General features: G+C 37.2%; 1 protein-coding gene across 2 annotated transcripts; it reads right to left on the bottom strand.

Moving 5' to 3' along the window:
- Positions 1-1,540: 1,540 nt before the first annotated feature.
- Positions 1,541-23,385, bottom strand: cplx2a (complexin 2a). Of its 2 annotated transcripts, none has more exons than XM_028443357.1 (4): positions 23,189-23,385; positions 21,581-21,667; positions 6,109-6,287; positions 1,541-2,789 (listed from the first exon to the last, which is right to left on the bottom strand). In XM_028443357.1, exons 2-4 carry the CDS (start codon positions 21,609-21,611, stop codon positions 2,598-2,600), a joined length of 402 nt encoding a protein of 133 aa, XP_028299158.1. In that variant the 5' UTR covers positions 21,612-21,667; positions 23,189-23,385; the 3' UTR covers positions 1,541-2,597. The 2 variants fall into 2 exon arrangements, with proteins under 2 accessions (XP_028299158.1, XP_028299159.1); XM_028443358.1 differs by lacking the exon at positions 23,189-23,385 and adding an exon at positions 22,977-23,090.
- Between the last annotated feature and the right edge of the window lie 526 nt (positions 23,386-23,911).

Below are 23,911 nucleotides of genomic sequence, written 5' to 3'. Positions count from 1 at the left end.
TACAATTACATTTATTAGTGCATCATAATTGTAATTAATTATCAATTACACAAATACCCCAACTCTGGCATTCGCATTCAAGGAGAACATGTAAACTCCAATCAAACCATCCTAACAAGCATCTGTCATGCTGGAGAAATCTGAAACACCCAGTGAACATATTCATGATGTAAAGTCAAAGTTCCTGTTAATTAATAAAGCTAATTAGGAAACAGAAACTAATGCTGATGCACCACAGTATCTGCAGAATGCTTCATCCTGTAAAAAGGTCGGGATGGAGCGTCACTTTGTTCCTTTTCTAGAGACTGTTCCTCTCTAAGATTTCTCAACCTTGTTTTTTTTTTTTTTTTATTTCTTCTCATTTTCCACATGTTTCAGTCTCATGCAGATGTGTTTAATCCATCCAGCTGTTGTTTTAATCTAAACGTTTGATATCGCCCTCCTCAGGCCTATTGATGTATAGCATTATATAAACCACAAATGCACTTATTTTACATTAGACATTTGTGTTTTGCCTCACAACAGTGATTAAAAAAGAAAAAAAAAAGTTTTGATTTTAACCTGAAAATCCTCATGAACACAGACCTGGTCCCCCACCGCACTACATACATGAAGACAATATTGCCTACAGTACTTGTTTATATGTGTATATCCATCCTTTATTATTATTATTATTATAGTGTTTCTGTTCTTCACACCATCCACAAAGTGAAATTCCTTGTATTGCTTTTAAACTGTACTTGGCGGAAAAAAAAACCTTTTTCTGATTCTGAAATAAACAGGAAAAAAATGTGTCTTTCATGAACATGAATATAGTTTTAAAAGAAGTGGTCTCCTTTTTGATTGAATTGTTGGAGCTCAGGTGAGAAAACTGTGCTTTGTAGCTTACGTCCTAATTTCTATATCTGCAGGTACTGTATCTTCTAGACTAAACTTTGCTGCTACTGTTTTAGAATAGATTTGATTTTTTCATTTAACATGTACATTTCACTGTGCTTTATGAAAGACATTTTGTTGCATCTAGCTTGTGAAATCAGAATGGAGCACAAAAGAAAGAAAATAAAATATATACAGCGAGTTAGAATAAGTAAATACGTATTCCACGCATTCCACAGTACAAAAAAAAACAAAAAAAAACCTGAAAGTGACTGTGATAATACGATGGGTAAAAACCTTTAAAAATTAGTTTTGTTTTTGTAGTTACTTACATATTTTCAAAATGTGTGAATCTAATTGCCACTTTTTAAGTTTTTGCGTTTTGAAGTATTCCTATTTCGAATCGAGCAAGACAATACTGTACATATACAGTATATGGCCTTTAAACACAATGGCAGCAATCCAACGGGGAAAGATACAGCACACTTGTTTGTGAACAAGGATGTACGTTTTTATTGAATCTCAGGCAGAAACATACATGATCATCCTTTATTGCTCGTGGCATTCTTTACACTCGGCACTCGTCCTTAGAGCTGGGTAACACATCCGTTCACAGTTTGTCTCAAAAACAATCCTGCAACCACTGCAGACGTTCTCTTTTAACTGCACTGCATTTATGTGATCTGCTTTTTTTTTTTTTTTTTCTTTTAAATTATCCTCATATGATGATCTGGACGTGTAGTCTAGGTACAAGTTAAATCTGCTTTTTGTGTCATTGAGCCTTTGTTTTTGTCCTGTATCGCAGTTGAAAAAATGTGTATATTGTAGTTGGTGGTTTTATGGCTAAAAGCCTCAGTTTTTTGTTTTTTTTTTGGCAAATCCACTGTCAGTCATTCCTCTCAGCAGAACTAAAAGTAAAACCCTGCAAACTGTAAATCAAACCATCTGAATGCATTCATAGATTTAATTTTTTTTAAATTACTAAATATTGGTTATAAGACGCTTTAGTGAAAACACAGTCGAACTTAAGTTATTGCCTTTGTATTTTTTGCATGATAAAGAGGATTTGGGGACAGGGAAGAGGTTACATATTCCCACAATAGACAAATGGCATGCAAGACGTAAGGAGGAGGTGGTGTACAGGACAGGGGGACAGAAACATTTAAAATGCCACGTACACACTACCACATAAATATGACTGGGAGCTTGACTGTGTAACACTGCAAAAACGACATAAATTACACACAACACAAAACAGAAGCCGTAAGCTCACAAGACGTCTTAAAGTTTTTAAAATATGGCTTATCAAGATATTTTTTTATTTTTCCAGTTACAGAGTTATACTTTAATAGATTATCACGATTGTTTGCCCGACTTCAGGCTTAATATGTAGTTTATGTACAAATAGAGGTGCTGTTAACTCTCTGCCGTAACTGCAGAGATGATAGATGTTGAAGCTTTTCCACCTAAAGGGATAAACCATTTTTGTGTCTATCTATCTATCCCCTCCGCTTGACGATAGCTACAGAGGTAAAACTAAGCTAACGTTGGCCGGGTCCATCTAGCTTAGTCTAATGGCTACACTTGACATTGTTGGTTTATGTTCGCTTCCTCTGAATCCCCCAAAACTTTTAAACTTAATTTCAACCCTTTGCAACCAACCTTGTAACTGAAGCCTATGAACTAAGGTAGAAAGTGTTAGCGCTAACTAGCTTCCTAACCTACTTTTTCAGCATGTCTTGCAGTGGCCCTGGCAGGTATTTCATCACTGTGTCCATGATGCTCTCCTCCTCCTCTTCATCACCACAGCCTGTTGGCACAGCCTTCTTGGGTCGGGTGAGGCTTCCAGCGGCCGGTTCCTCGGCTGCGGCGGCTGCCTCGGCCTCGGCCTCCTCGCGCTTTTTTAAACCGTACTGGTGATCAAACGTAGACACAATCACACACACAAAACCAGTGACAAAATTAGACTTTGTTTGACTGGTGCTATTTTCTCACTTAGACGCCACCAGCCTCCTGACTTAATAGTAACCAGTTACTACGAGCATGTGCAGAGGTTTTAAAAGTTTATTAAATGAATTGACTAAAACCATGATAAAGCTGTTAACAAGAAGACATAGTCATCAACATCCCCCACCAGATTTATTGTTGTAGTAATTCACAACCTTTTCCTAAATGTCCTAAATCTAAGAACTTAGATGTACACATGAGAAAATATAATCACATCAGAATATAAAATTACTATCTTAAACACTTTTTAAGAAAAGCTGTCCTCTTTGAAGATACCTTGAAGAGTCCAAAAATGGCAATAACTCCAGAAAAAATAATTGCACGCTTCTTATTTTCTAAAACTTAAATCTTAAACAGTTTCTGAGAAAAGCTGTCCACTTTAACTCGGACAGACGGAGCTCAAACCATCTGTATATCCCCCTTCCACACTTTGTGGCGGGGGATAATAAGTCACTGTGCAACTTCCTTTGTCTCATTTTTGTCCCTTTTTGTTTTTTTTTTTCAGATTTGAGCTTCCTTTTGGCAATAAATATCCCTTTTTCCTCATTTTTGGAAATTATTTTTGACATTTTGTTCAAATTTTTGCCGATTCTTCAACCATTTTTATGCCACTTTTCATCCAAATAAGCTTGTTTTTGCCTTTTGTTTCTTTATTCCCTACATTTTGCCTCTTTTTGTTCCACATCTTTGCCCTTTTTCACTATTGTTTGCCACATTTTGCTCATATAAGCAACATTTTGCCATTACATAGTACCTGATTCCTCTTTTATGTATTTTTTTTGCCACTCTTGACTGCTTTTGGCCCATTTTAGTCACTTTTTACTCTTTACTTGCCATGTTTTTGCCACTTTTGGACCATTTCTTGCCACCTGTTACTAATTTTTTGTCACTTACACGTCACTCATTACTGTTAACTCTTTGTTTACCCTCTCGGAACGGAGACTTTGTCAACGGTGATTGGCTTGATCATCATTCAATCAATTTAACTGGACCAATAAGTTTTCAACAATGAATCCCTCTGTAAAAAGTGAGGGGGATGAATTTTTGTTTTTATGAAAGTGTGGGTGTCTCATCCCCCACAGGTGAGACGTGCCTGAGCATGTGTACAGTGAAAGTACATGTTTATTGATTGTGCTTTGTGAACCACACTGTGGATGCTGGGTTTTCAGGCCTTGGCAGCTTTCCCTGAGGCATTAAAGTAGAAACTATGAACAATAATAGGCTAAATGTTAGCCGTCACAGCATTTTACTGTGGTTTTTAATGTTTAGAACAGGCCTGACTAGTTCAGTATCCGACACACAGCCCAGTTTTACAGGGGATCGTGAAACTGTCAAATTAATCTATTTTTTCATGCGTGCTAACCAAATGTCCTCATTTTTTTTGTGCTGCTTTAAAGAAATTTCAAATTGGAAGTGAATTTCCTCACGGTAACTGTTACCCTAACCCTGAACCCTTCCCTTTCAACCCTTGCTTTAACTGCTAGTCCAACTTTAATGTGTCTAAATCATGTTTTGTAAGCACCATCTTTCTCTCAATGTCTTTTTAATATTCAATAATAATTTTGTTTACGTGATTTGTTGAAATGTATTACTGTTTTTACCCTATAGTTAAGTTAAGTTAGTTTGCAGATGTTTATTCTCTAAATCCATTGTTTTCCTGCTCATAGCTAATGTGTGTAATAATATTGTGCTCCCTACAACTGTGTTTAATTGTAAGAATGCTTTAAGTTAGTGGTTCTCAACCTTTTTCTTTGAACAAAATGGGTTAAAAAAAAAAAAATGTTTAATCTATTTTTGGTAAAAGGTTTTTAAAATAATGATGAAAAAAATCATTTTATTAAATTTTTTTAGTTATATTTATTTATTTATTCATTTAAATGTATCTATTTAGCACAATTAAAACACAATCTCAGACAACAGTATTTTACCTTCACTGTGTCAAATATAAATGTAGTTAAAATAAAATGCAGAATAAAAAATATCTGAGCTGGCGTTTATTGTCACTTTGTGCACTGATACTGGGCTACTCGGTATTTGTGACACAGTATAAGAAACATCATCAAAAAAAAAACATATTTTAGAGAAAAGAAGAAAAAAAAGTCTCTGGGGTCGCCACAAATTTGCGATTTCAAAATGGGGTCACAACCAGAAAAAGGTCGTAAACCACTGCATTAAAGCGTCTGAGTTAACCACCAAGAGAATGGTTGGATTTGTTCCAGCTGTAGTGCAGAGACTTACAAAGAGATCCTTATCTAGAGTGATGTCCTCAAGGTACTAGAAAACGTGCCTCATGTCGTTGTGTGTTGGTTGGTGACCTAAATGAAGGTTTGGTAAGGGATGTTCACGCATGGCTAGAGTGACATTGGTGCAAGTAGCAAGAAAGCAGTTGTGCTTCAGAAATGCCAAGAGGTTTTTACAGCATAGAGCCCATAGCGTAAAGCATCGTCATCATTTATACATTACATAAACTGAAAGGAGAGGAACACTTACTCTAGAGTAAATGATAATAAAAGCATTGTAAATGATGATATGGGTGAAAGTGAAATGCATGATTTGACTGATCGCAGTGGAGCGCATCAGTGGGGAATGTTCACATAGCCTACACAGGACACTAGGCTATTATATTTGCTTCGTTTTATCTTTAAATTATCATTGTTTCTCACAGCAATGTCACGATGAATCCAATCTCCTTTAATCATTTTGATTATGGCTTGTTTTTCCTTTTTTTAACCTTCTGTTTTCCTCAGCTCTGGTTTGAATCTCCTTTCATCTATTTTAGGATGTGCAAACAAGTTAAAAATAACACAGAAGTGAGCAAAATATTGTCACAGTCAACTATTTTAAGGACGGCAATTTCATTGTTTTCAAAGAGTAAAGATGTGAAGACTTTTGGAAGCCGTGTACACAATAAAACTGAAAAGTATCGTCAACTGTTCTCCAATAGATTGCAAAAGAAGAACTTGACTTGTACCCAATTTAAACTGTTTCCTCCTCTTTATTTTGCTTTTGCTGTTTGAGTATGGTGGATTAATTTTAGTATTCCTTTTTTTTCTTATTTTCTTCTCTAATTTCCTTTTTTTTTTTTAATAAAAAAAAATATATATATATATTTTTAATTAATATGGTAGGTTTTAATAAAATAGTAGAATGCTCAACGTTTATTTTTTAGCTGTGACAACCACCTCAGCCTCTCTTTGCTTAACTTGTCCCTGATTGTTCCAGTACCTTATCTCTGATGCCTTGCCTCATGGATTCCCTCTCGGCTTCCATCTTAGCGTATTTGGCCTTTCTCTCCTCCTCCTGCTGCCTCAGCGCCTCCTGTCGCTCCTCCTCCTTCTTGGCTGCGTCAGGGTCCTCCTCCTTTTCCTCCCCACCCAGCATCTTTCCCACATCGGGCGGGCCACCTGAGAGCGAGAGAGAAAAGCCGACAAAGCACAGCTCGTTGTAATGGAACCATGGAGGCCTTTCCTGTTTATTCTTCCAAACTAATGCTGCTGCTCTTCATTAAAGTTTTATAAACTAAAGTAAAACAAATGCCATAAAATAAAAGTTTTCATTGGTTGCACCTTTAATGTTCTGCCTCTTGATAACTGTCTAATCAGGGCAAACTAACTTCTTCCAGTAAATGTTTGCATAAATTACACCAGTGTTTCTCAAATGGGGGTACGTGTACCCCTAAGTGCACGTGATAGCACTACAGGGGGGTTACTTGAGAGTGAGAGAGTGGAAAATAAACAAATAAAGTGTCAGTCTCTATACATACAGTATATATATACACATGCACACAGAATTAAGGCTTACTTTGGTAAATTCTCCAAGATGTTTGGTCTGGTCTAGTTCCATCTAAACCCAACAAGTTATTTTATTTGCCACCAATGTGGATGAAACCTTCCTGAAAAATATTGTCCCTCTTTTCACTCTTAAAATCAATGTCAACAAAAGTCACCTGAAGCAATTTAAAAGATGTTTGCAGAAGCGAGTGGGACCGGGATGAAAGGAAATAGGAAGAAAAACCGAGAGGATATTTTCTCTTCACAAACGTACATACAGTACAAGTGTTTTTTTGTTTTGTTTTGTTTTTTTTAAAGAAAAGGGCAACAAATTCAGAGCATCCATGGACATTTGTGTCGGGTCCATTTCACACTGAGCTAACATCTGAAAAGATGGGAAACAATAAAAAAAAAAACAGATCAAGTAGGAGGAGGTGCCAGTAAAATCAAAGACAGCGAGATAACTGGAGAGTCTTAGCAGAAGGAAGGAGGCGTCTGAGAGGAGAAATTAAATATACACAAGAGAGAAAGTGGTGCAGCCCGTGGTGGTGTTAGTCTTCTGACTCATCAGCATACTAAACACAAACCTGTACTGCAGAGAGAAAGAGATGAAACATGACTGGGTGTCAGCAGCTCGGTTCCAAATCTGCTACTGGAGAAAATACAGCTCAGCTTAAACTTAAGGACACAAAGGACTTTCCACTTACACAAAATCATCTGATCTCACAACTGTGCTGTATCTCTTTTTCTGTTGCGTCCCCCTTTAGAGAGTGAAACATTTTAACAAAACGAGTAAAAAAAAAAAGTTTTTTATATTTAAAAAGGTGAAAATTGTGACTATTCTTCTTTAAAACTCATAAAAATGACATAAAACGTGCAATCACATATTTTAGAAAAGTAATCACTTCCACGCAGCAAAAGCTCTCAATAACAGCTTCAGACACATCAGAAGTAACTCCAACACATCCTGGTGTTGTCTGGAGAAAATATAAAACTAAATTAAAGAAAAAAAAAATTTTAATTTGAGGAAAATATAAAAAATTTTAAATCAAGTGGGACCTGATATAAACGATGCACAACAATCAATAACTTCACATCACATCCAGCTGCAAATGGCTGCTCCCCAGGGATTGTTTTTTAACGTATACAATTGTTTAAAATAGTACCGTACATGTTTTTTGTTAAATAAATGTGCATCTTTGTTTACTAGTAATACTTAAACATATAAATATATATATATATATACATTTCCAGTTCAGGTACCTGTACGTTTTTTCTCTACCTTCTTCCCAGTTCTTTTTCTTGAACAGCTCGAGGACAGATGACAAGTGTATCACTATATAATTGTGGTCACAGCTCACACAGAAAGTGTGTCCAGGATATTGGAAGTAGACATTTTATCTTCTTGTGCTGGATGCATCCCATACATTTCCAGTACAGGTACCTTAACAATAAAACATGGATAAGGGGAGCTCCACAATGTTTTCAATCAAACAATAGATCCATGAATTAGTTTCACTATTTCTGAAGTTGTCTTTTAGATAAAACTAAGTACAGGAATCAATTGGTTTAAACATGTTGAGAGGAAAAAAAAACCAGGCATAGCTTTAAATAAAGCCTGGTTTAAGGTTTAAGGGGCTTGTCGTCAACGCGAAGCAAGTGTCTCCATGCTGTCTCTTCTGTCCGCCATTGTAGTCTAGCGCGTCTTGCTCTTTTTTGAACACTGCCCATGCGCACATATCAGTAGCTCTGCAATTGGTTTAAAAGTGTGGAGAAAATGTAAGAAGCCATATGATAGGCTGAAAGCAAACACACCTGATTGGCTGATGAATCTGTCAAACAGTTTTATCAGCCAATGGTGACGTTCGTTGACCCGCAGTCTCAAAATTCACCGCACACATTTCTCTCACAAAAACACAGAGATTTGACAGCACAGGAGCAGTTTGGAAATGCACATTCAGCAATTCGCATTATCTGTGGATTTATATTACAAGTGTGTCTCAAAATAATATTTGTGAAGTAGAGCTTGTGCATTTCAGAATTTATATTACAGGTTTGCATAAAATATATATTTGCAAAACAGATTGTGTGCATTTGTGAATTTGAAATACGACTGCGAAAAAAAGCATGTGCATTCGTGAAAAATCCTGCAAGAGTTCATTCATTATGATAATGTTCTGATTCCATAGAAGCGAAGCACCGGCCACCAGTGACACATCCACCTCGGTGAGTTTCACTGCCTGCTGAAGCAAGAAGCTACGCTCATTTTTCTCCTCTCATAAACATAAACCACCTGTGAAAAAAACTGGTGTGATTAGTGGCTAATGCTATCCTAGCTCAGTGCCGACTTTCAAAGATGAAAACTACAGCGAGAACTTTTACCTGCTACTACCACCTCCTTGCTGATTCTCCTCCACGCCAAATCCTTCCTAGTCCGGTCCCAGTTATAAAGGCCATGTCATACAGCTCCAGGTGGTCACACACAGCTTCTACTCCATGGTTGAATGGGTGAACAGACCGGTGTCCGCGTTGACGGCCTGACATCATCGTCAACAAAGACTCTGATTGGCTTTCATCATACAAAACAGTCGCAGGAGTTCAATATTTTCAACTCTAGCAAAAATGACAAAAAACTGAGAGCGTGCTCGCACGGCCAACGCTCTTGACGCGCGGAACACACTGCACCGCCGTACAGGAAAGACCTTGCATTTGGGACGCATCTATCCATTGACTTGGTATGTAATCTGGACGCACGAACATTTCGTGACGCATCCGGTGTGAACGCAGCATTAAGGAGTTCGAATGTAGCACATGAATGATGTCTAAAGTCTAAGGTAGGCCAAACACTTGCATGCACTGATACTCTCAGTGACCTAAGGAACGTCCCTGATATACTCATAATGCCTCAGAGCTTATCTGACTGGATGTGAGCAGCAGTGATGATCAGCTTACAGGCCCAGAATCTTAAAATGTCCTGAACAATCCGTGTAAACATCCCCATTGAATCCAGTAAGGAGATCAATGACTCACCATCGGCTAAGCATCCTTTCCACATGCTCAGTTTAAAATATGCTGCTTCGAAAAAGGGGAAAGAAAAAGAAAAAAGCCCTGCAGCATTTATTTTTACTGTTGCTAAGATGGAACCAAAGCTAATTTGTTCCCGCTTTGTGAGATCACAGCAAATCCTGCTTTATTGGGATGTAAAGAAGATGTTGGAGGACAAAGCTTGGAGCTTTTGCTTTTCGGGCCATTTGTTGAAGAGGAAGTCCTCTGTTTCTCATCAGCTCGGTTAAGCTGTATTACAATGATGTGTCATTACATTCTAGCTTTTTGACACTCTATTACAGTTGATCTGATTAGAGTTTTTTGTTTGAATGTATTAAGCAGCAAGTGAACATTTTGTCCAAACAGCTGATGTGTTAAGAACGGGGGTCACACTCTGTTCAAATAAGGACTTTATTATAGTTTGTCACATTTGGCTACATAAAACTTTCTTATATTCCATAATAATATAGTCTTATATCGTGTTGTAGTAATGGGGGCCGGTCTTGTTCTTGAGAGTATTGGTCTTGTCTTGGACTCGAGCATTTTTACTCGGTCTTGAGACCAGAACTGATCTTCTATTCTCCAACTTCATTGATGTGATAAAAAGCAGAAGATCTTGGAACAGTTCCTGAATAATGAATGTTGTAATTTGTCAAAAAAAAAAAACATTTAGCGTTAGCTCATTGATTGTTTTGCCTCCTAGGAAATCTTTTTATGTGCCTAATGTGTCAGAAAGCTGCAAAAACAGTAATCTTTCCAGTCAAAAATGCCTCTGAACACTTATTTTGGGATTCCTTCACCTGACAAAAATGTTTTTGGATATTTAAAATAGTTCTGGATTTTTGTATTATTAGAATTTAGTTTAACAAATTTGTCAAGATTTTGCTTCATCGCTTGATAAGAGTGAACTGTTTCTCTTATCCTTCCCCTCAGAAAGCTCTCTGGTAAATCCTTGATGAATTCAAAGCCATAATGAAGTCTTTTATAGTGATGTCATACTGGGGGTCGGTCTTGGCCTTGTCTTGGACTCAATGGAATTTTTACTCGGTCTTATCACGTTCTCGCACTGGCCGACTCTGAATTTTTCATCAAGACCAGTTGAGACTAGAACTGATCTTCTATTCTCCAACTTCATTCATGTGATAATAAGGAGAAGGACTTGAAACTGTTCCTGAATAATTAACGTTGTAATTTGACAAAAAAACATTTAGCGTTAGCTCACTGATGGTTCTGTCTCCTAAGAAATCTTTTCAAGTGCCTAATGTGTCCAAAAGCTGCAAAAACGAGGACATCAGTCCATCGTATTTTGAGTGAGAAATGCCTCTGAACGCTTATTTTAGGATTAAATCACCTGAGATTCTTTCATCCCCTCAGCTATCACGCTGCTAAATGCTGAGAAGTAGCTGTAACTGTCTGGTTTTGGCTTAACTGGAGTCTCATGGTGTTTTATTGATATCTTGCTTTTAATGTATCTTCCACATGGGTCCATTGTATTTGATTCTGCTGTGACACTGGCAGGTGTATTTGTCTATCTACTGTATGTCTGTTATTTTAGTTAAAAAAATGAGGCAGGGTATGACTAACTTCAATTGCAAGAATTTAGTTGAACAAATTTGTCAAGATTGGAGATTTATGCATGTTGTGCTTTTGAAAGAGGTGCAGACACCTTGTTTTTGTCTGCCAAATGTATTTAAAATAAGAGAGAGAATGCTCTTTAACTGTTCACTCTTGTCCTGGTTTTTAGAATTGATCTTTTTATGATTTTGGTCTCGGTTCTGTCTCAGTCTTGACTCCCAAATGTCTTGGTATCGATGCATTCTGGTCTCGGGCAAGTCTTGAGTGGTCTTGAATACAACACTAGTCTTATATTCAACACATTTTCATGGTATGGCTTATATTTGTCTAATGTCAATGTTTTCTGTGGGTCTTTCAGTAACTAACATACTGGTCTTTGTGAAGCAAACATCTGCAGTTAGAGCATTAACAGCAAGGCCTTTGAAGAAAGTCTAATTTCACTTTAATTCTCTCTAAACTATTCTCACTATCTGGACTTTGCTTCATCGCTCGATAAGAGTGAACTGTTTCTTTAATCCTTCCCCTCAGAAAGCTCTCTGGTAAATCCTTGATGAATTCAAAGCCTTAATGAAGAGATTGGCAGAAAAGAAATTCCCAGAGTTTGAACTTTTGTTTGAATAAGATTTTTATTAAAAAAAAAAAAAAAGTATGTAGCTTCATTTTTCCCACAAAAATGACATGCAAATCCTTTTCCAAATCCAAAGTGTAATGGGAAAGCTAAAAAAATCATATCAGGGTCATTAATTATGCTTCAAGACAGAAAATGAAGCTTTTATTTGAATTTCAGGGGATTTTTCTTAATCGTTTAAAATCACAAGACTATAAAAAATTTTTAAAAAGCCTATGCAAACAAAACGTCTATAGTTTGGATGTAGTTTAGGCGACCTGCTTTGAGATTCGGTAAAGGGTGTCGCTGTTTCACGCGTCACTGTGAATTGTAGGCCAAAGCTCAGGTGCCTTTGATTAAAAGATGGATGACGCTAAATGACAGGCTTTTCTTAGCTGGGCTCTGTTTAGTTCATGTTGTTTACAACAAAGAACAAAGAGCCACTCAGTCTTCTAACATTTATCATGAGTCTGTCTCTCTAGTTTAAACTGAAACAGGAAAACTCAAAGGGCAACGCTGAAAAATTTATGAACTCATGTCACTCTGCAAGTCGCTTTTTTCTCAAAAAAAAACAACTAATGTTTGTCGCATTTTGCTGAACTTGAATGAATATTGCTTTATGTTGCACCACTTCCTCACAGCTAAAGTTCTGTCGGGTTTTTTTTTTTGTACCAATCTATGTTAACTTTGCATGTTCCCACTGAACCAGGCCTGGGAACATTAAATAACTTTAAATTGAGCATCCATCTTTCAGTGTCTCATTGACCTGCTGTGTATTTGCGATTGTCTTTCTCCCAGTTTGATGAAAATATTCCATTTTGCATCAAACTGAGTTACAATAGTGCCACACAGCTAAAACCTTTCAACTTTTAGTTTAAGCTGTTGTGTTTCCATCTTCTTCAATCATTTCTAAATTATTTTTGGGCGTTCCTTTGGCCTCCATACATAAAACGTAACTAAATTGGGTGTCATTTGTAATACACTGGTGGTGTGATGTTGGTGTAACTCCATTATAGGAGGCAAGTCTGCTTTTATGTTTTATCTCTATTATAAGCTGACTTCCTATCAGGAGAGTAACCTTGGCTTGTCCCTTATACATAATCTGGTATAGCCTTTATCAAACTCAAACAACTGGAACAAGAAAACAAGCTTTAAATATATATATAATATGTATATAATGGTATATAATATATTAATATATGTGATAGAGAATATTGTTAACTTTATAATTTTTATATTTAAAACGTATCAGAATAAGTAAAAAAAAAAACTGTATTTATTTCCAAGGGGTAATTAGAAAGGCAAAGAGAGGCATGTTAAAAAAAATAAAAAATATAAATAATAATAAATAAAAACAGCACTAATAATAATAATCATACACACACATGCAGAAAAAAAGGAGGTTATAAAATAAACTGAAGAAAATGTGAAAATGAATGATAAGGTGCCAAATGCTTATGTATAAGTTAAAAATATTAACAATTAAAACAATATATACATATGTAAACAGATTTTTATTATTTATTTTTTAGGACAGTGGCAGGCCAGCTGCCAGATCCTCTGAGGTGTAATTAATGAGTGTATTAAATAGTATATAATTAATGCATGTATATGTGTATATATGTATGCATGTGTGTAAATGTGTGAACGTATATATGTTTGATGTGCATGTATAAACTGTGTATATGAAAATGTGTGTAAAATATATATTGAATGTGTATTGTAAAATTGGTAGCATTAGTTTTTTGTGATGGGGACTGATTAGTTAGATCAGTGGTTCTCAAACTTTTTTTAGCAAAAGTATCTCTTTCTGTAACTTTTGAATGTGTGTGTGTGTGTGTGTGTGTGTGTGTGTGTGTGTGTGTGTGTGTGGTTGTGTATGTTGTTTTGTATGTTTCTCTGTTATTTTGTGTGTATTTTGTAGTGATCGTGTGCTTTTTTTCTCTCATTTATTTGTAATATTTTTCTCTGTGTGTGTGTTTTTGGTATCATTTTGTGTATTTTCTTGTTGTTTGTCTGTTCTTTTTACTATTCAGTATATTTTTCTCTTATTTTGTGTGTTTTTGTGAGGTACAGATAATATTAAGTATGATTTTTAACTAAAATAAACATTATAAAACCCCATGTTTTTACATTTCCATTTGTAATTTTCCAAACACTCTCTGTTAAGTACCCCCCTGTAGTGCTGTCCCGTACCTCTAGGGGTACACGTACCCCCATTTGAGAGACATTAAGTTAGTGTTTTTGTTTTTCCTGAAGACTGACGAAATAAAATTCAATTTTAAATACCGGAGGTTATTATACAGAGATAAAAATCAGCTTATATACTCTTGCATTTCCAATGTTATTATGAATGTGATATATATACTGTATATATATCATGTATACTCTCACAGTAGGGTCAGGCTGTTTTATCAGACACATGTTTAGTCACGTATGTAAGATCCCAAGGGAAATTTAAAGGAGGAATTTCATTTGGTGGGATGAGCCATTAGAGGAAGATGTAAAGGTTTGTGGCGGGAAGTACACGAGACAAGACGTCTTGTCCAATCATACTATAGTGCTGCTAAATGTGATTACATTGACTTGGAGACGACGAGATGAGACAGAAACACTTTCAAGGCGTCTTCCGTTGTGTTTTACCTGAAATAAGAACGCTTTATCACTGTTAACCTTTGAAGTGAAGACATCTGTCCAGATGACAGGTGGAATAAAATGCAAACATCTCAGTTGGTCTTGTAAAGGCAACATTTCAGCCGTCCTCTGATTTAGACCCACAACAGTTGCTCTGCATTGATGAAGTCCACGCTGAGACGGGAATGTATATAAAAAAAATCATATTTAATAAACAAAAGAGCAAAGGATAAATACAACGACCCTCTTCCGCAAGAGGGGTGACGCGCTGAACCCTGAAAGAGTAAAGCAATATATTTTATAGCCAATGAAGAGGAGGGGGAGGGAGGGTGTGAAGGGAAAATGACTGCTTCTACAGAGCTCTGCTTATCAGAGCTTTGGTATGAGACCTTGAGCAGAGACTGGTTTTTGCTGGCACTGTGAATACAGCGCTATCTGTCTGTACATCGAGTAATATAATCTAACATGACTCAGCAAAGGAGCAACGTCTCCGTTCAAAAGTACAACGATATAATGCAGTCATCGTGTAAAAAAACACATGACGAATTGTACACGTGTACACACATTTGATGATATGATGATTAATATAATAATTGCCATAACAGTCTTTGTATTTTAGCAGTCCCCACCATCGTTACTAATCATTTGTGTCTATTTTCTTATGCTTAAAGAGGTTTTTCTTGTGATATATGGAATTTATTAAGACACATACATGCCTCAGCTTGTTTAAGGCCTTCCATTCTTGTTATCTCTCTCTAGGCTAGTATCAGACGGTCATCCAGCGTGGTCTTGGCCCTTGAACCTGCTCTTTCAATGACAAGTGAAGTGCAAAGTGAATCACTTTACACTATTTGCTATTCTGTCATCACCATAACAGGCATTCCAGCTTTAAAGTTTTAAGAAGGAGAAACATTTAGCCAGTGTGGACCATTGAGTATTCAGCCATCTCATTATCTCTGTATGAGATTGAGAAAAAATTAAAATCCCCAGAATTAGCCTAGTGCCGTGTTTCATTGAATTTGTGTTACTTCTGCAAGACAGTGATTTTGCGTTTATGAGAGAAAATATAATGTGATATGGAAAAAAGGAGAAAATGTGAGACAATCCATAAGACAACAGTCTTGTGCTCTGAAAATTGCTTTGCACTTAGCACACTAAGTGGCCCAACCTCGTTGGCAGGTCTAAACCACAACCACTTCTTACCACTGACAGTGACCAACTAGGAATGGTTGTTTGTTTCATGCATTAGTGACATAATTTTCTTAAAACATTGATTTTGTGATAAAATCACTTTTACAGCCCCGTGTTTGAACTATACTTGAAGTTATTTGGTAAAGTTCTACAATAGTCTAAAGTAATGGAATGATGGTTCAGTCTTTTCATTTATTGCCTATATTTTATTTTATCCTTTTGAGGAAAACAACAGGTTTCCAGCATCAAACAATCGAGTTTCTGCTTTTCTTGATCTCCTGTCAGTCTGGTCACTTTTGACTATAACAATACTATATATTCATACTATATATTCATACTGTATGATAAACATTATACTAATAATACTTTATCTTCAACCCAATAGATTTTTTCTCTTCATTTTAGGTATAAAAATAACCAGTGCTAAGGCCAGTAAATCTCACGATGGTGAAATTGGTAAATCCTTTCCAGTGTCAACATCAATGTCACATTAAAGGTTTCTATAGTTTTCCTTTACATAAATATACAGGTAACACATATCACATACTGTGTTACCTGTATGCTGGTTTTTTCTTAAAGAAATAAATGTTTTAGGTTATGTTTTTGATTGTTGTTTTTTTCCCATCAGCACATATAACAGCTTTGCAAAATTGATGAAAAAAAAAAAAAAAAAAAAAAAAAAAATATATATATATATATATATATATATATATATATATATATATACACACTTCTTTGCGAATGATTAGCCATTATATTTTTTTTAATATTTTTACCTCTAGCAATAGCTTTCACTGAGTTCTATTTATCATGTTTTTGCATAAAACACCAGCCATCCTTTACATTGCCTTGAAAGGGATTAGTAGCATACAGCATTGTTTAATAAGAATCACAACCGTTATTTTTTAGGTCTTTATGTTCATTTTTTATGTCTTCATTGATATTAATTCTGGTCTGTTGTGTTTTTTATTTGTTTGCTTGTTGTTCGTAGGGGAAGTTTTTGTTTTTGTGTCCCCTTCTTTTCAAAATCCCTAAACAATTTTCTCATGAACTCCCCCTGACAAGGGAATTACATTACACATGTGCCTTGTCTTTTTTTTCCAAATAGAGGCACACCCACACTCATTGGGAAAAGCGGCTAAAGCTATCCGTCTTTGTCATGCTCTTCCATCATTAATGTTCCTGTCATTCCAGTGCCGGCCAGCCACAGAATTCTGCTTTCTCTGCAGAGGTTCCACATTCCTGCTCGTCTCCATCCATTTCACTGATTACTATCTTCAATGTTGGGTGCACTCTCAATAAATCACTAAAACTTAGAGGAGGCAAGTTCCACGTTAATCTCTCCTTTGAAAGGCTTTGGTTTTCTGAGTTGTTTTGTAATCACGCATCCTTGATAAAATTTTGTTGAAAAGAAAACCTAAATTGATCAATATTGGCCATGTCTGAGTTACCAAATGGAGACAATGAGTCTTTCCCAAGGAAGGACTGGAACCAAAATTCAGCCCTGGCCATTTCCGTCCAGACCAGCCCGCTACAATCAATCAATCAATCAATCAATCAAAGTGTTTATTGTCATCTGTACAGTTAGAAACACGTTTCCCTGTACAATGAAATTCTTGCTTTGCCGACCGCCAGTGAATGCCTACGTAATAAAGGAATAAATTGAGATAAAAGAACTATAATAGCTAACAGTGGCATGCAACTATTACTCAACAAAACAAAACCTGAACATTAAATAAAAAACACCTGTACAATTAAAAAATACAAATATATTAATTATACAGAGGAGAGGTGATATATACAATGGTATGTGCAAAAAGCTGTTTCATAATAGAAAGACATGGTGTTAGCTGTGCATGGGCGCATCTAAAGTGCGAATGCAGGTGGTGTGCAAAGTTCAGTGGAGAAGGGGGGGGTGAATATAGTTCATTAGACTCCGATCACTTATTTAGGAGTCTAATCAGAGAACATCGTGTGGAAGCCGTTAATAAGTCAGTGATGCTCAACATGTGGCTCTGTATGTCTTATTTTTTATTAGCTTAAAAGATGGGAACTTTAATCCCTTTTTACCTCTTCTTTCTGCCATTTTGCAACTTCCTTAGCCCCATTTTGTCCCTTTTCTAAACTTTTTTCAGACTTAAGCTTCCTTTTGCCAATGAATATAATTTTTTTTCTTATTTTTTGTCCATTTTTGCAAGTTCTTTTTGACACTTATCATTTTTTTGTCCTTTCTTTAATTTCTTGGCCCTTTTTTGATCCCAATAAGCTACATTTTGCCCAATAAATACCACTTGTTTCCTTTTTCCCTACATTTTGCCTTTTTTTGTTCTACATTTTTGCTAATTTTCACTATTGTTTGCCACATTTTGCCATTTAAGCTACGCTTTATCATTAAATATCACCTGGTTCCTCTTTATTTGGCACATTTTTTTGGCCACTCTTGACTGCTTTTGACCCATTTTAGTCACTTTCCACTCTTTTCTTGCCACATTTTTGCCACTTTTAGACCATTTTTGACCACCTGTTACCATGTCTGCCTCCACTCGCTCGTCAAAAAAAAAAACAGCGGACCGGACGGGCCCACTTTAGGTCGACGGCCCACCGGGACGATGCCCGGTATGGCAGATGGCCATTCCACCCCTGGTCTTTCCCCAGAAACAAAAATTGAATGAAACTTAATATATTATTATTACTATTCAGTGTGTATTTAATTTGCATTAATCATGCTTGTGAAATATGTTTTCATGTAGTTCTCCAAAAAACCACAAGAGGACACTGAATCAGCCTATCTGAGATCTACGACTAAAGTTCTCATGGTGCTACAAACCCTATATCCTGTTAATTATTCAGTTCCAAATGACAAATAGGATATGTGTTTATGAATAACTAGTGTTAGGTTGAAATGCCAGTGTTTATTTTTGGTCACCAGTTTAAAAACCACCAAACCCAATTAAATCTCAGAACTGCAGCTTTGCCACTGAATATTTAACTGCCATTGACATATTGACTGAAAGTCCCAGAGCGTTTGTTTGAAAGCTTAGCTGATGTGTTTTGTTCCAAATAAATTTGCGTTTCAAGATAAAATTTTCCCGCTAATGCACAGTCAGCACATTTTGTCAATATTGTTGTTTGAAGAGGTCACTCGGACCAAAGACCTTCTGGAGACCTTTCCTGTAGTAAAGTGTGATTTCAATGATCCTCATTTATATTTGTCTCTCAAAAAAGCACACCAGTATTCTAACTGGCAACTACACAAAACACCATTTACGTTGCCAGTATGTATGATGCAGACACTGTTTCCAGTTAGGGCTGGGCACACTATCGAGATTCAAGATATATCGAGTTTTCTATTTTGGTTATATAGAAAAATTACAATATCGCCTATATCAAGATATATCTTTTTTGTTTTTACTTGTTTTGATTCATGCAATCATACATTACAAATCACATCATACAAGTATTTAATATTATATATTCATAGAGTACAGTCAAACAGTGTCCTTCTTTACAAAGTTTCCGTATTTCTGAGATATATGTTTTTATAGCTTATTTTGTATTAAAATACTCGTTTTAGGAGTCGCTGCTTTCGTTACTTCTCAGAACAGCATGAAAAGCAGTTAGATGGATTACTGAGTGCGTTCTAACCCAAACCTTCCCCTAAACAAGGCACACTATGGAACTCAGTCACACATGCTGTCCCTTAGAGAAGAAAAAGCCATATTGTGCATCTGTTTGTTAATAAATATGCATGTGTGGCATTCATCAGCAAATTTAACCCAGAATTGTCTTTCTGGTAAAGAAAATATCTACATTTATATCGTATATCACCATTTAGAGAAAAAATATTGAAACATGAGTTTTGGTACATATCACCCAGCCCTATTTCCAGTACTATTAAGGATCAAGCAAACACCCACTGAGTCCAAATCGCTGGCTAAACTCCGCAAGCTGACTGCTGTGGTGGAAAACCAGCCTTGAAGAATCTTGCAGCTGATTTAAGAATTCATGGCACAGGCACGAGGCACAGCGGCTATGCAGAGAAAAGCAGAGTGAACATCCTTTGCATCCCAATAAGGGGGCAACTCAACTCCACATCCCAACTGTAACTGTCCAACATCAGTGTATCCTGGATAACAGCCCAGCGTCACGCAGGGCTGACCAGTGTGTGGGATTTCTACACTACTGCGCTCCCACCTTTTGCCTTGAAGCTGGGCTGACAAGAGAGATGGGTTACCGAGCTGTAATACGGACTAATTAGCAGCAAATAATAGCCACGATAATATTCTAAAGGGCAATACTCGGAGGCTTAAAAGGACAAAAATGTCATAGAGGGAAAAAAAAGGAAAAATAGCTCTTCTTTCTCTAAATAGCGCTGAGCTGAAGTCCTTGGGCGGAAAAAACATGATGAACTTCCTGCTTTACGGCCGAGCTGCTCTGAATCTTCTGCTCTCTTATGAGAAGGAGCTTTATAAAGATTGAAAGGTTTTGATGTGGCGGTTCTGTTTTGCCCTTTCAATATGTTTGCAAGTCATATCTTTTATAAATTAATCATTTTCCACAAAACTGTAAAATTATGACCCTACACACAATTTGAAAATTATAGCCACGGGGGCCAAAGAATAAATAGAGATTTGCGCCAACCACAATGTGTGTAACATATAAATAATGTAAAAAATGATAAGTAATATAATTGATAATGTTGATGACAATAAATTGCGTCTTTGCGTTGTTTAATGTTGTCAATTCATGATAAAATCAGGCCGGCGGCCACTTTCTTCTTTATTTTTAATGCATTACCTTACATGAACTGCTGGGTGCAGTGTAGCTTTACCCATTTACATTGTTGCGATATTGGGCTATAACCTAACCCTAAGACCCTACGTACTTGTACTTCGGTAACCGTACCAATAGCACGGGGGGTTGTCTGTATGGCAACCGTACAAATAGACACTTTCTAAAAATTATTATTGCCACATTAGACATGAAACAACAAAGGAATACGGAGTGTAATAAGGAGGGTCTGAGCTTTCGTCTTTCTGCAGCGAAGTCTCACGGGATGATATTTCACGGTAGTTGCGAGGCTCCAGCCCAAAACAACGTTCAATGGAAACACGTTCAAAGTGCAATTATACCTTGTCGACATTTAGAAATATCGCTTTTGTTTTTGCAAACATCTGTAATGGAAACCCAGCTAGTGTTTTATGGCACTTGAAATATTTGTTTAATATGTACTTTATATAAAGAATTGTATTTTTTTGAACAATTTTTGGAAAACTGTAATGAAAACGTTTGACCACTATGGGGGGGGGCAATGCTCCCGCTGCTCCCACCCTCGCAAACTCTGCGTATGCCTACAAAGCATTTTGCAACCTAGATAGAATGCATTTTGTTGGGGGAAGTACTAATCGAATGTGTTTTTATTCTCTTTAGCTCAGGGATTTAAATTCTGAAAGGGTAAATAAATTGAGGAGGACTTTTATGTGCACTCTTTTATGCCTGGCTCGCCTGCTGTAGCTGCTACTCCCGCCCTGTTTCATATGCAGCAAGAAAAGCTCAAAGGCTTGCCACCAAATCAAAGTATTAGACCAAATGCGGGCGTTCAGAATGATCCAAATGTCTGGCTATCAAACATACCCTACTGTCAACAACATGGGTGATATTTTTAGCTAAAGGCTGTACGAGATGCCTGCAGAAGGAAACAAAGAAGCTGCGATCAGCAGTTTGGTGCAGGATGGATTATTCCCAGCCCAGTGTCCCCTCTAACTACCCGGTCAGTGCTTGTGTATGTATAGTACTGCTGCAGCCTGACAATCCTGTAAAGCTTTTCCACTGCAGTGCTGGTAAATCAACTGGAGGCTATAGGCAGAGTGCTTACCTCCCATTGCAGCTTTCATTACAAAATTCATGATGAGGCAGTCCTGTGTTTCTTCTTCCCTCTGTGGTCAGGATAGCAGGGGCCGACCTGCAGCCAGGGGACAGAAAACACAGGCTGTGACAGCAGAAATGCCAGTGAGCGGACAGGACAGGACACACATCTTTAAGACAACAGATTGATGGCATGGAGAGGAGAGGGTGACGATGATGATGATGATGATGATGATGATGATGGATAAGAAGCCACATCAAAATCCAGATTCCTGTTTGTCAAGGGAAAAACATCATGGAATAGCAGCAGAAATGTGTTAAAGTAGCTGTGTGTGCCCTGCAGTGTAAACGCCCCGTCCTGAGTCTGGTTAAAGCACCTGGTAGCCCATTTTCATCATGTATACGCTTACACAGGCAGAATAATCTGGATGTGTCCTAGTGGAAAATGTCTCCCAGGTTGAGTGAAAAAGAAAAACTGGGATGGAGGTTAAAAAAATAAGCAAATGGGGGCTTGTTTTACAGTCAGTGGAAAAGTCCTTAGAATCACATCCCCAATAATGACAATATTTCTGACAAAAATATGTATTTTCTCTTACAATACTTCCAGGCAATAAAACTTTCTACAACTTTTTAGGTCAAAAAAGACATTGATGATTTACAAGTATGTATGAAGGATTTATCTTTTCATTTATGGAAATCAACAGTTAAGTTTATTGACCTCTGTACAGATACATCTCTCTCCAGAGTGGGTCTTCCAATAACCAAAGGGTTGGGGGTTCATATCCCGCTCTAGCCAAGTCTTTGTGTCCTTGGGCAAGGCACGTTACCCACATTGCCTAATATGAATGTGGTGTGTGAGTGAGTGTTGGTGGTGGTCGGAGGGATCGATGGCGCACTATGGCTGCCTCGCTTCTGTCAGTCTGCCCCATGGCAGCCGTGGCTACAATAGTAGCTTACCACCACTGTGTGTGGAGTGAAAGAATGATGCACAACAATGTAAAGCACTTTGAGAGTCTATGAAAAAGCACTGTATAAAATCAAATGCATTATTATGTATACAGAGACCAAGAATCAGATTTTTTTTCTTTTGTTTTGTTGTTTTTTCCTAGTGGGTAACAATTATTATTAATATTATTATTCTATTATATAGTTTTTTATGATCTAACTGTATTTTGCTGATAATCCAACATGCTGCATTTTTAAAGTGTCCCCCTGACATTGCAGTAACTAATAGACAAAGTCGTCAGATGGTGATTTTTCTTTTCTTTTCTTTTTTTCACCCCTTATGAAAATCGTGAATCATTTCCAGGTCTCCTTCCTCTTCCTACCTCTTCCTTCCTCTTCCTCACCGACTGCAGTACTTTACCCTCACATGAACCCTTTTACAGTAACAGCTAATAACTCACAGCGCTGCACCATTTCCAACCACGGCAGAACACAAAGAGCTCCCTCTGCCTCTCCACCGTCAACCAGCCCGACTGTTCCCGCTTATGTCCGCCTCTACAAAGTGGATGGAGGCTGCTACTACCACCAGGTGCCTCCTCTCCTGCACCCCTCGCCTCGCCATCCCGTCCCGTCACACAGTGAGGCTACAACGGCGGCAGCACCGGGCTCCTACCTGCTTTCTGGGATCCTCGTTCCTCTTGGAGAGAAAAAAAGAAGCGTGAGCGCTTGTGTGTAAACCTGAGCTTCTCCGTTCAGATAGAAGTTGTGCGTCTCGGGAGGAAAAGGTTTGCGCCTCTGCGGCTCTTCAGTTTGCAGACATTAGCCCAACCGGCAGTGACAGAGTCAGGCTGCAGCACAGAGAGAGGAGAGGAGGAGGGAGCACAGCCCTGGAACTGCCTATGAGATGCTCCTGTTCCACAGCTGAACCACTAAATAATACACGAACCAAAAGCATGAGGAAAATTGGGTTTCAAATTATTTTTTAAGGTTATATTATATGACAATTCTGCACAAATTAGTATTATTTTTTTAATTTATTTTTTTTAATTTTTCTATTTTGATTGATTTGATGTTCAAATGGCTGGTTAGCTAACAATCAGTTAAACAGGTGTACCTAATAAAGTCTTTAAAAGTTGTATCTATCTTATCTCCAAAAGATTAACCTTATTCGATTAAACTTTATTTGTACAGCGCAAATTACAACAAAGTCATCTCAATGCACTTATCAAATATAAAAGTCATAATGAGAAAGAAAAAACTCAACAAGATCCACATGAACAAGCGTTTAGCAACAGTGGGAAGAAACAACTCCCTTTTAACAGGAATAAATCTCCAGCAGAACCAGGTTCAGAGGTGGCAGTCATCTGCTGTGACTGGTTGGGGTTAGTGGACAGAA

The sequence above is a fragment of the Gouania willdenowi genome, chromosome 1 (assembly GCF_900634775.1).
Source record: "Gouania willdenowi chromosome 1, fGouWil2.1, whole genome shotgun sequence".
NCBI classification, from domain to species: domain Eukaryota; kingdom Metazoa; phylum Chordata; class Actinopteri; order Blenniiformes; family Gobiesocidae; genus Gouania; species Gouania willdenowi.
Note: the sequence above shows the minus strand (reverse complement) of the source record. Positions and strands in the feature narration are given on the sequence as shown.